General features: G+C 41.5%; 1 protein-coding gene across 4 annotated transcripts in view; it reads right to left on the bottom strand.

Moving 5' to 3' along the window:
• Positions 1 to 15,864, bottom strand: part of LOC118361483 (arf-GAP with SH3 domain, ANK repeat and PH domain-containing protein 1-like) — a 71,062-nt gene extending 55,198 nt beyond the window's left edge. For 2 of the 4 annotated variants that reach the window (XM_052483160.1, XM_052483158.1), the window contains exons 1-3: positions 15,662 to 15,863; positions 15,233 to 15,327; positions 13,641 to 13,767 (exon numbers count right to left, since the gene is read on the bottom strand). In XM_052483160.1, coding sequence (XP_052339120.1) covers positions 13,641 to 13,767; positions 15,233 to 15,309 — 204 coding nt within the window. In that variant the 5' untranslated portion in view covers positions 15,310 to 15,327; positions 15,662 to 15,863. Of the gene's footprint in view, positions 1 to 13,640; positions 14,355 to 15,232; positions 15,328 to 15,661 lie in introns of those variants that run through there. The other 2 variants (XM_052483157.1, XM_052483159.1) reach the window with 2 other exon arrangements.
• Positions 15,865 to 16,358: the final 494 nt, after the last annotated feature.

Here is a 16,358-nt window from a genome sequence, read left to right as displayed (position 1 = left end):
ATCTTTATTCCACCTTGTCTACTCTGTGCTCGGTCACTATGTGGCATTTCTTATTTTAGAGCAAATTGTTGCTGTCATACAAAACTCAGAAGAAAAACGTCCCGCCGTGCGGGAGCTTGTCATGCCACTTGAACTAATAATAAACGTGAACAAAAAACACTTACCCCATCCCCCCCTCCCGTCCCTTTACTGAGTGACTTCCCCAAACGAAGCACTCCTTGGCTAACACACAAACCTTAGTGTGTCTAGACATACAGCTTGAACTATAGATGCTCCGCATATACGCTAATATTAAATAACACTTAACACTTAACTCTCACGTTAGGGGGTGAGTGGCGCTAAAACATGATGTGCCAAACAATGCTATATTAGCCACAACATCTCACCAATCATAAGTCCCAAATTCTGATCTTCTAATCGAAAAGACATAGTCTGGAAATCCAAACACATTCCTGGCCTGTATTTGGTCATTTAGCCGGCTGACACAGCCGTTCTGTATCCTCAGCCAGGGAGCTTGCTTGTCAAGAACAGATCGGCCTCTTTTGGGTTGTCAAACGTACGTGTTGATCCTTCGACTGTCACCTTAAACTGGGCTGGGAAGAGGAATCCATATCGGATGTTGGCCGCCCTGCATCTGTTGCGTACCTCATCATACTCTTTCCGTTGGTTCCTCACCTCCAAGGTAAGATCTGGGTAGAAAGACACCCTGGCTCCGTTGAAGTTAAGGGGGGACTTTTGACTAGCCAGCTTGAGGATGAGATCCCTGGTCTGGGGATAGTGCAGCCGTACAATGAATGGCCTTGGTGGCCCGCCCTTGGCCGGCTTCGTTGCCTGAGATCTGTGTGCGCGGTCGATCAGGATGGCCGTTTTGATGTGTTCACTCCCCAGCAGGGCCGGTATCAGCTCCGAGACAAATTCAGTGGGTTTCCCTTTCTCAGTGTCCTCCTGGATGCCACATATTCGGATGTTCTGGCGTCTTGAATGCGACTCAAGCATTTCCAGTCGGGCTTTCAGGGTTTTGTTGTCATTTTTGAACATTGCGCACTGTTTCTCTATGTCCTGTAGCCTGGCCTCGTGTTCAACTGTCGTCTGCTCAACCTCATGCACCCTTCTCTGAGTTGCCTTCACAGTTTCGGCCAAAGTCCCAATAGTCTTTGAGATATCAGCCAACCTTGTGTCCACCTTCTTGCTTAGTGAGTTTATGGCAGCCAGTATGTCACTTTGCGTAGGCTCTGTGAGGATCTCTTGGAAGCTAGCCTCTTCAGCTAACTCCTCGTGGGTTGGCAACGTTGAAATTGGTTCGTTGTCTATCTCATTCAAATTATCTTGCGCTCGCTTTTCTGGTGCCTTTTCGCTTTGTCATACTTGTTTGAAGATATAGGTCGTGAGAGGTTAAGATAAATACTAATTTGTTTCAAAATGGAGCAGAGCTCTAGCAAAGGATGTCTACTCCATAGCACGCTCTCTAGCGCCCCAGGTTAGCCTTCTTAAAGGGCAAGGATCCTAAGCACACAGCCATGACAATGCAGGAGTGGCTTTGGGCCAAATCTCTGAATGTCCTTGAGTGGCCCAGCCAGAGCCCGGACTTGAACCCAATCGAACCTGAAAATAGCTGTGCAGCGACGATCCCCATCCAACCTGACAGTGCTTGAGAGGATGTGCAGAGAAGATTTGGTGAAACTCCCCAAATAAAGGGGTGCCAAGGTTGTAGCGCAATACCCAAAAAGACCCGAGGCTGAAATCGCTGCCAAAGGTGCTTCAACAAAGTACTGAATAAAAGGTCTGAATACTTATGTAAATGTCATATTTCAATAAAGAAAATATATATAAATTTGCAACAAATAAAGCTTTGTCATTATGGGGTATTGTGTGAAGATTGATGAGGGGAGAAAATAAAAAATACTTTCCAAATGCACTGTATATATAAAAAATATATATATGGTGGATTGGAAATGATGGAGACAATTACATTGGTGGAAGCTATAATCTATAAAGAAATAAAGAAATCGTACACGAGAGGGCATGCTAAACTACTTTTTTAGCATGGCTGTCATAGGTACGAGCTGGAGCCGAGTACTGTATATATCCATAAGAATTATGCTGAGTCATGATTTCGACTGGCTGAAAAAAAAGATGTCAGTCTCGTCCTGACACGTGGAGATCAAATTTCAATGTTGAAACTATTTTGCAAATGTTTTGCAAGACAGTCAGCAACGTTTGTACAACCCCTCATTGTTGCAAACCAAATGTTAGGCTAGAAGCAAGGGGAAATACTGTCTAGATACCTTTTACAGTGGAGATCATGTTAATGAATTGACTGGCTGGGCTGATGGGACACTGGTTGAGCAGGGAGAAAACTGTAAATTTGTCTAGGAGCTAGAACCAGGGCAACGTGTCTGTCGCCACCATCTTGTATCAGCATTGTAACTTATTACAGCTTCAGTGTCTACTTAACTGAAAATATCTGCTGCAAACCCCTCACTCCCCAATCAAACTGGGTGAGGTTAAATAAGACGTACATTTTTGTCAACAATAAAATGGAGAAATCACAAGATGCATCTGCCATTAAAGGTCTTCTGTTAGCAACAGAGGTGTAAAAGTGTATTTATCTATTTCATCGTATGTTTTTTCTACTTTTTATTGCACTGCTCAACCAGCGATTAGAAATACCTATACTAGCATAGATTTCTCGGTTTGGTAAGATGCGATTTTCCCAACAAGAAAATGTCATATGAAAACGGAATAATTCAAGAGACATTCACAACTCAGGACAGATGTGGTAAGCTGAATTAATGATGTAGTTTTGGCTTTTTAGAATTGGCCCCTGTGTCACATACAGGCAAATGAAACAGAACAGTGTACATCGGCATATTGCATTACTTGACTCTCTCACACTGACGTCCGATCACATTTTCCACGCTAGTTCAACCGCATAACTGTCATTTAAAAGTGCATGCAAAGGGCCGTCATATAAAAATGTTTGTTAGGTAAACTGTCAGCATTATAAATTGTGACTCATAATCCCCCGAGCGAGGCAGTACCCCCCGTAGTAACAAGGGGGGTTGAATCAGAGGTCACTGTTTAAAAGTGCCATGTAAGCCCATCAGATCTGATGGCTCTGTTGTTGCTGAGTTCCATTAGAGAGCGAGAGGAGAAGGCTGGCGATCGCATGGTGGGGGTGTCCGAGTCAGTTTAACACCAGTGGTCTTCAATGGAAGGCCCCAGACAGATGTGGATTCCCCCTCGCCCTGGCCACTCCGTATCCCACACCCTCCCTTCGCCTAAATCAGAGAAAGAGCAGGGATCACAGCCCTGAAAGCTAAACATGGTCAGGGGCTAATCCACTGCTAATAGCCCTTGATGATGCAGTGTCACTGTGGCAGGAAGGGAAGGTAGGCCAACAGCTGGAAGCTCCGACCAGAGACCGATTATCCGATTTCCCTGATCTCTCAGACAGCAAACAAACCAACAAACAAGAAACTTAAACAGCATCCAAACACAAAGCCCCCAAACCCTCCCGCTGTGCAAGAGACACGCCACAGATAGATTCGATAATATCGCTGGAGGATTTCTTTAAGGAGGTTTGGAAAGGGTGTGTTGGGGTCCTAACCGGGTCACAACACGTCTTTGTCCTGAGGCGTGGCAAATTGGCAATGGGACGCTTGGATTTCGGCCAGTGTCTGAACCCGTATTGAAACAAAAGAACCCTAAATCTGCATTTTCTTTTCCTTCATTTACAACAAGCCCCTCCTTTTCTCTATGAGTTCATGAGTGCTGGGGTCAATGGCTTTCCTCTAGGACTGTGAGAGTCAAGGCCTGGAGGTTGGGGAAGGCAGCGTTGACACTAATGGATGCTCTTATTCTGGCCTGAGGGGTAAACACTCCAACGCTGACGCTCTGCTTCAAGAGGAAACGGTGGTGTTGAGCCCCGGTGTGTGTGTGCATGCACGCGGTTGTGTGTATGTTGTCAGCTGGGCATTTGATATAGCGTTTCATCTGAAGTGCTGAACATGCATGCCAGGATATGGCTTGTTGGCTCAGATGTGGAGTTACACAAGCTTGCTCCCTCAGAACGGCAAGGTTTCCCTGGTGCCTACAGAGGTCACTCTGTCCCCCTGGAACTGCCTTAACACTGGCTTAGGACAGTTGGTAACAACAATGAGAGGAAATCTTACAACATTAACATGATGTTGTCTAAGGGGACTGGTCTAGACCGATCCTACTTCAGACATGACTATCTCCTGAATGTGACATTATCATGCAGTAGAAGGGAGGCCATCATGTCTGAGGTTGAGAGGAAAGAGTGGGGAGATACTCAGTAAAAATATCCCTGTTTGGTATTTGCTACGGCTCAAGTGTGTGGATATCACCGTGGCCAGTGAGAATGTATATACTTGTGGTTTTGGAATAGCGGCTCTTTCACCGACAAAATCCCATTAACTGTCAAACGTTATACATGTCCTTAGAAAACGTCAAGGAATGATGTAAAGCGCAGGAATCTAGGATGTGACTCTGGTATGGTTCAGGTCCATGTGGTGTGGAATGGAACGAAAACACTTAGGGACTAGAAATAATATGCTACTTCTGATTGTGTGTTTTATTGAAGCGGGGTGAGCGGCTCATTCCTTGGCTCTTACAGCCAGATGCCTTTGGATTTACTGCTTGTGGTTTGAGGGCAGGAAGCTGAGTTGGTAGTGGTAGAGATATCAGCCAATCACTGATCAGATAAGAGCAAGATTAATAATACAATTGTTACTTTGAGTTGAATGGTTTGTTTGTGTTACTGGCGGAATTGGAGTTCGGCTTACTGTACTCATACCCTCAGGCCTCATTGCTGACCTAGATCACATTGGTGAGAGAGGCTATTAGAACTTTTTGTGACCGTTTCAATGTTTTCAGACTATTTTCCTCCCTGTTGATGGTGTTATAAATCAATAAGTTGGCTTGGTTGATAACAAAAGAAAGTAGTTCAATGAGAGGTGGCTGTTTGTACTGCGTCTAAAATATTTATTTTGGATTCATGTCTTTGAAGTGAACGAACAGAGAATGAGTGTAGCTTAAGAGGTCTTGAACTTGAAAATGTTTTCGGTTACACGAAAGGGATTGCCTCATACCCTATGCTACTTCAGTTAGTGATTGACATTTTGGTCAAGTTTTCTTAAAGGTAACGTCAAGCCACTCTCAAGTTGACCTGCTCTCCATTTTATTCAGGTGACGGAGAGAGAGTAGGCAAGCGTAGCCCATATCTAGTGAACGGAGTTCATGGTTCATCATGAACTCTGTGACTGTCATTCACTGAGGTTACTAGGTTGATGTGGACAGTTGGGTTTTAGAGGAAACCTTTGCTTCTCTTGGCCATGGACAGGCAATTCAGCCTTATACGGATAGCTCCGTGGTGAATGTTTTCCATGAAAGGTGTCAAATATTGTCATATAATTATAAATACTGTTTATACAGATTTTATACCCATTTCTGTATAAATAGCCTCTAAAATATATGTAAACAGACCATAAATGTCTCAGATTATTTTGTATTTGTTTTTATAGCTGTGAGTGCTATTATATGACACAATATCAGTACTTGTTGCATTTACAACTTGTCTAAGTCCTATCAACAACTGATTTGAGCCAGTGTTGAAACCTGGAACCTGACCACACTCGACACAGCTGAGCAGCCACCCTCTTCAGCCTTTACTCAACACATGTCCCCTTCTCTGCCCTGCCTCCCTCTCTGGCCAACACCTGAGGCAGGCTATCACACAAAAGCTGCCTTAAATCTTTCTATGTGAGATAGTCTGACCTCAGTTACTTTTGGAAATGTTACATCCGCCTATTTCCCTTGTCCTGGATCGGAAAGTTCAGGCTTCCCCCAGCTCCAGGCCAGAGAAAGGGATGTTCACTCATGTCCTGCCAATGAAATCTGTTCTCCGCCCTTCCTGTTAGAATCGTGCCCCATTTTTTGACAAATGGGGAAGACAACATTTTCAGTTGTAGAGGCATATGCTCTTGTCAAAGTCTAACCACTTTGGTGGCCTTGTGATTGACTTACTGAAGCTTGTTTGAGCCACACTAGGGATGGTCACAGTTATTAGAATATTAGAATATCTGAACGGACGTTAGTATTCGATTACTTGCAAGAGTATTCATTAAAAAGATAGATAGATAGATAGATAGATAGATAGATAGATAGATAGATAGATAGATAGATAGATAGATAGATAGATAGATAGATAGATAGATAGATAGATAGATAGATAGATAGATAGATAGGCCTATTTTAATGAAAAGGCATTGTCTAAAATGTAATGAATATTATCTATGTGGCATTGCTACATACATTATGTAGCAATGGATTCATGTCTTTAAAGTGAACGGAGAATCGGATAGACCATGCAATTAAACATTTTAATAAAACAACAGTTATATGACAGTTGTTATGAGTGAGCCTCACAATAGAAAGATGTACCGGTAGCCTACACACTTTTCACATGTGTAGCTTGTTATTGTCAGTCAATCAAAGCAGCACTTACCGTCAGAGGCTCCATGTGTAGTAAGTGAAGTGGGAGATTGCTAATCAATGCAAATGGAATAACAATTATGGAATTAAATTGGCTAAATAAGAAGGAGTAGGCCACAATGATCAATCAACAGGTAGGCTGTTGTTAAATATGAATTGAGTTGTTGTAGACAAGGACACTGGGAGCACAGCAAAATAACCTCAATTAGACTCGCTAGCTAGCTGGCTAACTAACTTAGCTGGCTAGTGTTGCTAGCTGGCTAGCTTCTTTACATTAATTTGATGCAGTCAAGACAGACACTACCAGATCAGATGCTAGATAACCTATAGCAGAAACAAGTTTGTCTAACTTACGCGAGTCGGTTTGTCTACTTTTTCTCAATTCAATTCAATTCAAGGGCTTAATTGGCATTGGAAACATATGTTAACATTGCCAAAGCAACAAAAGTGATATAAACAATAAAAATGAACAGTAAACATTACACTCACAGAAGTTCCAAAAGAATAAAGACATTTCAAATGTCATATTATGTATATATACAGTGTTGTAACGATGTGCAAATAGTGAAAGTACAAAAGGGAAAATAAATCAACATAAATATGGGTTGTATTTACAATGGGCCTCTGTGTCTCTCTCCCTCCTGTGACACACCGGTCCCTCTCCCACCCGTCTGTGCTGAAACAACAAGCAGAGTGTGCCGCCTCTCCTGAGTTGTGCGTGCAAGTTCACATTGATGTTAAAAACAATTTTTTAACTTTCTTTTTTCTTTACCATGCATTTAGACTATCCGGATAACAGAAAAAAAGCCACGCTATCTTCACCCTGGTCTTAGCAAACACCAGCTATAAAGACACTTCCAATACAAATACAACTGGACTTTGCAGCAGTCTGCCACTTTGACCTCCACCCAACACATTCGTGCTCATTGTGATGATATAACATTTCACCAGTGTCATCAGTCTTGTACTTGGCTCACCTTCAAGATGTATGTCTTTCGATTTTATGTATCCTGTGCTTGTGCGTTTGTCTGATCACATTTGAGCTCTTTTTATTTTATTTACATTTTTTGGGGGGTTGGATCAACTTTAATATTGCAGATAGATTGTAGCTTCCATCAATGTAATTGTCTTCATAATTTCCAATCCCTTATATATTTTTGGGGTAAATATATACGCTAATCGAACCCACAAATGCTGATGCTTCAGATACTCAACTAGTCTAAAGAAGGCCAGTTTTATTGCTTTTTTAATTAGCACAACAGTTTTCAGCTGTGCTAACATAATTGCAAAAGGGTTTTCTAATGATCATTTAGCCTTTTAAAATGATAATCGAACCCACAAATGCTGATGCTTCAGATACTCAACTAGTCTAAAGAAGGCCAGTTTTATTGCTTTTTTAATTAGCACAACAGTTTTCAGCTGTGCTAACATAATTGCAAAAGGGTTTTCTAATGATCATTTAGCCTTTTAAAATGATAAACTTGGATTAGCTAACACAACGTGCCATTGGAACATAGGAGTGATGGTTTCTGATATTGGGCCTCTGTACGCCTATGTAGATATTCCATAAAAAATCTGCCGTTTCTGGCTACAATAGTCATTTACAACATTAACAATGTCTACACTGTATTTCTGATCAATTTGATGTCGTTTTAATGGACAAAAAAATAGATTATCTTTCAAAAACGAGGACATTTCTCAGTGACCCCAAACTTTTGAACGGTCGTGTACATGCAGCTCTTGCTGTGATCTCAAAAAAAGCACATCAACTCACAACCACTCCTGCTGTAAACACAGTCCAGTTCAAAGTGAATGGCACAGATCCATATATGGAAATGGACTATTTGCATATAGGGATACGGCAGCTCTGATTGGTTATGGCGCACTGGTCTGTGTAGAGTATGGGCCTGAGTCGTGCCTATCAATGCAATAGAATCCTACTCCAATGCGCTCTGCCTACAAGAAAATCTCTTTCATAGTTCCTTTTGTTTCGGCATGTTGCATTAAAAGTGGCTAATATTGCCTTGATTCGATCACAATTCGCACAGTAGAGGGAAAAGTTGATCGTGTTAACTATAGGGAAAACTATAAAGTTGAGTAAAGTTCAATATTGTGCTTCTCTGGGCAGATATTTCTACTGCCCGGCAGTCCCGGGGAGCTGCGCGTGTTGCGCAGTTTAGAGGGAACAAATAGATATATCAAATAGATATCAATATCAAATAGATATTACCAAAATTTCCACATTGTATCGGATGAGAATAGAGGTCAAAGATGCCAAGATCAGGATAAGTTGGAACTGCAAGTTTCTCATTGGAAAAAGCTGCGGAAATCTTCTTACGATTTCCCTAAGAAAGGGAGGGAAGCTTAACTAACCCTGTCTGCACATGAAGTCCTTCTCCACACATTTCTCTGAACCTTTCAGGGAATTGAATTGCAAATGAGAATGAATATCGTCTAACCATTCTTTAGAACATTCCTTGTGTATTATTGGGCGTAGGTGTGAATTAACCCAACAAGCTTCCATTACTGCCCTCAACTGTAATGAATTTCCTCCTCTTCTTCCGAAGAAGAGAGGCGAAACGGATCAGAGGACCAATACGCGGCGTGGTAATTGTCCATGGTACTTTTTAATGCTTTAAGGTACACATGAACAAACTAACAAAAACAAGAAATGTGAAAACTCAAAAACAGTCCTATCTGGTGCACACACAGAGACAGGAACAATCACCCACAAACACACAGTGAAACCCAGGCCACCTAAGTATGATTCTCAATCAGAGACAACTAATGACACCTGCCTCTGATTGAGAACCATACTAGGCCGAAACATAGAAATAACCAAAACATAGAAAAACAAACATAGACTGCCCACCCAACTCACGCCCTGACCATACCAACTAAATACAAAACACAGGAAATAAAGGTCAGAACGTGACATCAACACCATAATGATGTCACTTCCTGTTATCCAAGACGGCACATAAGAACGCGGCTCTGGTTATTATTAGCCATCTATCTTGCCCATCTCACTGTTCATTGTTTTCCATATTTCATTTTAGCACTGATCCAAACATAAACAGTAAACACGTAAGGGAGCTTTTCCCTGTTGTGACTGGGCAAACTGGGTTGTGGTAATAAGGTCAGTGCTGGTATGAGGGGGGAATCGTGAACCTCTTTGTCTCTCCAAGCAGCCACCCATAAATAATTCAGGTGTGGAGTTGGAGTAAGAAGTTTGTATGTCACTGCAGCTCTCCCTCTCTGCACCTTTAGATGACTGTGTGTTTAGAAGCCTGAGGAGGGAGGCTGACGACTGTTCTCCTCTACTTGCAGGTCAGCTCTCCCCCCTCAGGTTACACCATGAAATATTCACCCTGAACCTTTGCATAATTTACCTCATCAACATAATGAGGAAATTACTTGGAGACCTTGGAAGAAGGTGTGTGGTGAGGACAGGAGCGGGTTTTGGGGTATGGCTTTCTAAGTGCTCTGCACTCAAACAGAGTGAATGAAGATGGGAAGAAGTTATTCGGGGCCTTCTTTACCATTTCTGTGAGAGAGAGATGAGAGAATGGCCTCCCAAGTTTCCTCAATGGTTATGTTGAAAATGTAGACAATAACAAGCAGGCCTACTTTAATACATTAATGTATTTGGTTGTTTCTCTTCAAATACTACATGACTAACCTTTTTCACCCAAATTATTTCCAGAGGTCATGGCAATGCTGCAGGAGTCCTGGAATACTATAAAACTTTTACAGAGTTGGAGATCCATAAAGTTTGTGAGGAGGAATGGCATCTAGAAGGTGGATGTCGTATCCCAGTGCAGGAACCCTGACGAGGTGTTCTGCTCTTTACTCATTTTAGATCAATGTTTCGGGAAAAAGCTTGATTCAATGGCATCTTGTCTTTGTTCAAAGAAGAAAGAGTATACGTGTCACGCCTGGCCATAGAGAGGCTTTTTATTCTCTATTTTGGTTAGGCCAGGGTGTGACTAGGGTGGGCATTCTATGTTATTTTTTCTATGTTTTTGTATTTCTTTGTTTGGCCGGGTGTGGTTCTCAATCAGAGGCAGCTGTCTATCGTTGTCTCTGATTGAGAAACATAGTTAGGTAGCTCTTGCCCACATGGGTTTTGTGGGTAGTTGTTTTCTGTTTTTGTATTCTGTACCAGACAGAACTGTTTCGGTTTCGTTCATTCTCTTTTTTTCCCCCTTTTTTTTCATTCAGTGTTCAATTCATAAATAAAGATGAACACGTACCACACTGCACCTTGGTTCTCACCTTCTTCAACCAACGACAGCCGTTACAATACGTTCCTGCTCTTTCTTTTTTTTGTCAGTCAATGGTTCCCGTCATGTGATCCGGGCTAGGACTTAAGAGTGGCTACCGCTACAGCCCGGGCAGGGAGCACATGGCGGCCCATCCAACAGATGTTTTTCGTTTGTGATGCAGTCTCTCTCTCTGAGCTGGAAGGCACAGAGCCAGAAAGGTGATTCATGACGCGAGCCTTTCCTTGTTACACTAAACGAAAAAAAATGCGCTCCGTGTGGAGAATAAACATGGGTCCGGTTCGGTTTTACAGATTTTTCTATTATTGTACTATAAACCTTCGGGGAGAGACATTTGGAACTTCTAAATGCTATGACACATTGCCCATGACCAGCCATTCTGGGAGAAAAGGCTAATTTGTCAACCATTTCGTACATCTGTGCAGCATGTACTATCAACTTTCCATCTAAGCATACTGTATACTCCATTTACTATGGCTCTTTCTATGTGGACTTTATTAACTTGAGGTCACTGATAATAACATTGCTATCACTAGTAGGTGAGAAACAATAAACAGAGATTGTCTTATGTTATTTAATTGAAACCTAAGTTCTCTGACTACTTTAGGGTGTTTCTTTAGCCTTGTTTTCAGAAGATGCAGCAACATCTTAGCATTTGTCTTAGTTCTCAACAAGCCTGGCTGTAGTGTATATGACAGTCTGCTGTTTCTTGGCGTGAAGGAGTGGCAAAACGCAATGGATTGAAATACTGAATCTATAAAACTTCTCTGTTCTCTCTCTTGCCTCCTTACTACACATTGGAAATTGAGGATGAGACCACTGACACTGTGATATAGAATCGATAGGGAGAGCAACGATTATCAGCATTGATTATCTGCCATGGCGGCTATTTATATACACTTTGTGAGAACATGAAACCAGGGACTTCAAGAGATGCAACATTGACTTCATCACTATTTTATTCAGCCAAAAATGAGATTGTGTTGGTTTTCATAGGGAATGGCAAAGGTGCATGCTGCTGGCCTTCTATGTTGCCCCATTTCCTAAAGGCAAACACAACGCAGATAGGGGTGGTATGGGGATGCATGGCTCCCCATGGTCTCCACCTGTCTCACCTGATTACACTCACCTTGCTAATCAGACGTGTGTGTGTGTGTGTGTGTGTGTGTGTGTGTGTGTGTGTGTGTGTGTGTGTGTGTGTGTGTGCGTGCGAGCTCTTCCAGCACTAATTGCGATTGAAGGGGGAGGCTGCAGTTCGATGCACAGTACTATCAAAACATGCTGAGGTTCAGAATCAGGCTGATGTTAACGCTATATGTGTGGAGCCATTCCAATTTGGAATCACTGTAAATGCCAATATCTTTCAGTGAGTGGCTGGAGGCTGGAGGGTTTGCTGCTCCATCCGTCCCCACCCCCACTCTGTATGGAGACAGCCAACACGCTCTGCCGCTACAGCCTGGCTACTCTACTCTCCTCTATCATATCCAATCCTCCCCCTCTGCCTGGCAACACCAGCCAGCAGCAGTAGGAGCAAAACTAGCTTAATCGAACTGCACTGAATTAAAATAGGCTTCAGCATGAGCAAACCACAGAAGACTATCATGACATCATCACTACACTACAAAATGCAAAAAAAACATTTATGCTGATATTTTGGATACCATTATTGTATGTTGTAACATTGTAACTCAGCACAGTTCTTTGACAGTGTGTGTTATACAGAGCATGTTCACATCACATTATTAGGCTTTGAAAGAATAGGATACATATGAACTGGATATAGGCTGTTTTGCTTCTAGTAGGCCGGGGTAGGGCAGAGACAACTAACTGATTCTTCAAGCTTGTCAAGGACAGTAAAACTAGGCTTCAGTGGTATACGGTATATACCGTATATCGGATAATTTTGAAATACAGAAATTCAATACTGTAAAAAAAATATATATATATATATATATATATTCAACATATGATGATGCTTAGCCAATGCGTATAACTAACCATACGTTAACAATCTAAGATAGACCAAATAAATTAAATCCAGCTCAGGGCTCCAGCTATCCATTTGGTTTGCTAACTTGCTAGCTAAGTGGCTCGCTTGCGAGATCAATCTTCTTGGTTACATCAGAGACAATCAATCCCCCCCTCCTGGATCAAGATCCCTGCTGACTAAATTTGTTTTGTACTTAAAAATATAAATATAATAATAATTGAGCCCCTATGTGTTCACTGCCGGTAATATCGTGTACCCCACAATAACGGTATAAAGGTATGAACATCTGGATATGCCCAACCCTATTAAACAGATTTGTATTTTCCCATGACCCTTGGCTTTTATGTCAACTTGTGCAAATGGAAGCATAAGTGTTACAAAGTTGCCAATAATTCCAATTGATAGCAGGCAGTTTATAATGATAATAATCGGCATGTATAAACAGAGTAATTCCAAGTCATCACAATCTAACGTTGCCATGGTGGAATGATTATCACAGAAATTGTGTTTTTGTATTGTTTGCACATCCGAATAGTGCTGTCTGCGAAGGACACTTTCTGCCGTTATTATGCAGAATAAGGTACAACTTTGGGCATGGGCATTTGGACACGCCAACGTAGATGCCGAGTCTTTTTTAATGAGTGGCTCGGGCCCCTGTTACTACTAAATGGAGTTTAGGATAGGCTATTTCTATAAATTGTATAATTTGGGTAGCCTATGCCTATTGTAGCTATGTCATCTCCGTAGTGTCATGATTCATCAATGCGCAATGGTCGCTCTGGCACCAAGTTGCACGTAATTCCATCTGCAGCTATGGCTGACTCAATGTTAACATGATGTGGCCTTACCTCTTCCAGAACGTTGACTGTGTTCCTACAGCTCTGCAGGCGGGTGGTGAAGCTGGATGTGGTAGGAGAATTGTAATCCTCTGTTGTCTCCGAGAGAAACTCGGACACCGATATTTGATCCGGCATCCTTCAGCAGGGAATCGCCCAGAAGAGGATTGCAAGAATTGTTGAGAAAATCCTAAATCATGAAAATACAACTGGCGAAGAAAAGTACGAGATGTCTAACTCTGTGACTGGGTCGAAAACTGATAGTTTACAAACTAGAGATAGAATCGAAATGACAAAGACGCGTCTCTTCTCGAATTACTTGGTTGGTTCTCTCCTATGTCTTCACTGTCCCCAAGGGAAAAGGGAATGGACACAATTTCGCCCCCCTCCTCTCTTCTCCCCTCGCCCGTATCCCTTGCTTAAATTACCAAAACACAAACGCTTAATTACTGTCCTATGCTGCCTTGCTGTAAAATAGAATAGCGGATTCCATCATAACGTTTTTGCGGATGTTCATTAAGAATGGCTTTTGCCGATAATACTTTCGACAATCAGAAATATTTGTATGTAATCTATCTTAATCCGTGCTCTCTCGAATTGCAGGATTTCCTTTATTTTCTTATCTTCTTTCAGTTCTATTTTTAATGCAGAACGCAGTTTTGACATTCACAACCACTCTCCTCTCCCCCGCTCTCTCGCTCTCTCGCTCACCCTCTCGCTCACCCACCCACCTCGGATGATGGGGACAAACAAGGAAGAGCTCTGCGCATGTCCATGATCTCCGACATAATACCCAGAGACAGTCCGCAGTAAAAACTCCACTGCTATTTCATTTCCGACCTATGCAAAATCGTTTAATGGGGCTCTACTGAAGTCATCGAATAATATGCGATGTGAAAAGGAAAATGTAGGCAAGAAATACATTTAAAAGCATCCGGAGCATTAGCCTAGACATAATGATGTATGATCATAATAGCCTATAGCAACTGATATTTACCAATTATATATGTAGATTTAGAAATACAAATTGACTGTACTACTGTGTTCTTTATTTAAATAAAATTAGCTTATTTATTAACATGTACAATAGTTTATATTAATTGGAGCCTAAAGAAATGCATTAAAACAATTTTTCTGACTGAAAAACCTCAATGGTGTACATTGTAGCTTACTTATTGGACAATTGGTATTATATTTATCAGATCTCTTAAATGTGTTACTGTACTAGATCTGAAAAATATCCATTCACATTGATGGTAACTTCCATTGTACTTAATAGGGATTGTATTACCTGGTGCTACAAGTGTGTGTCCTGCAGGTGATCAAATTAAGTGCATGCAACCCTGCTGTATGGAATAATTGGAATGTTCTCATTTTGGCGCTCCAACATTGAGAAAAATCTTTGTCAGTGAAGAGAAATGTTTAATCAGATAGGCTAGGCTCCTGGTCAATTTACACAGGCTACTAAACTAGAGAAATACCCACAAATGTTTTTGACTGAATGCTTTTAGATACAATGTATCAAGAGAATAGTTTCTGAATATTATGATGTGACACACTGTTTCACATGAATGCTAGTACCAACAGAATTGAGAGGGTCTTACCTACTCGGATTCCATAAAGAATCTTTAGAAGAGAAACTTGACAGACGGGAAGAGGAGGATCTCATGACTTGACTCATTGACTGTCACCTTATGACCTAAATCAAATCAATAAGAATCACATGAGCAGAGTGCTGTTACTCTCTAGACATCAGATTGTGTGGTATATGGAAAATGAATGAAGACAACTTTTTATAATAATATGCCTATCATAGGCAGCTAGTCTATTCATAAATACTTTTACCACCCTGGAATGTACTCTGATGAGAAAGCAGTGTTTTGCATAGATTAATAAATAGCTTTTAATAGGTTCATTGGGTAGCCAACATACAAGTTATAAAACATTTGTATGAAAAAAATGTGATCTCTAACCCTTTCAAGAGCGCTCATATTCGAAAGAAAAATAATATACACTGCCACGCCTAAACTTACCGAAATCGATGCACGTCCAATTTGGAATCTGAACAGAGAGGGAATGTCCACTTGATTGACACAAAGAAGAATAGGCCTGCTTGCTGCGCGCATCATTTCAGCCTCATTTTTAATATTCATTCAACAGAGTAAAGAGTTGAGAGAAGGAGAGAGTGATGTCCTCCCGCAAAGGATCTCGTGAAGATCAGTCACAGCGCAGGGCAGGAAGGGAGAAACCAAACCCACCATGTGAGCAGGAAAATAGCCACTTGCAATGAACAGGATCTAAGAGCTCATGGCACAGGAACTGAGGAAATACAGAAGGCAGTCAAACAGGAAATGTGGGATCTGGTAAACAGAAGAAGCCAAGACGTTTCCTTATCCCCTGGAGCTGATTTCAACTACAGCTGGGGGAAAGTTAGGCTATTTGTCATAGATAACCACATACAGTTATTTGTTGAAGTCAATGTTCAATTTTACAATAGCTTCAAGTTTATTGTTGAAAAAAAAAGACAAAAGGGTTTGAGGACACTATATTCTTCATATTGTTCAACAAAAACATTTGGAATCTTTCCTCTTCTGTACTCCATTTACCCTCAGACTGGGGCTCCCAGTTGGCACCTCTCCATTACAAAACTATATTTTTTCCCTGTCAAAAAAAGCCTATACACGTGGTTGTTATGTGTCCAGTAATTTTACCTGTTTTTCACTGTGGTGA

The sequence above is a fragment of the Oncorhynchus keta genome, chromosome 28, assembly GCF_023373465.1.
Source record: "Oncorhynchus keta strain PuntledgeMale-10-30-2019 chromosome 28, Oket_V2, whole genome shotgun sequence".
Taxonomy (NCBI): domain Eukaryota; kingdom Metazoa; phylum Chordata; class Actinopteri; order Salmoniformes; family Salmonidae; genus Oncorhynchus; species Oncorhynchus keta.
Note: the sequence above shows the minus strand (reverse complement) of the source record. Positions and strands in the feature narration are given on the sequence as shown.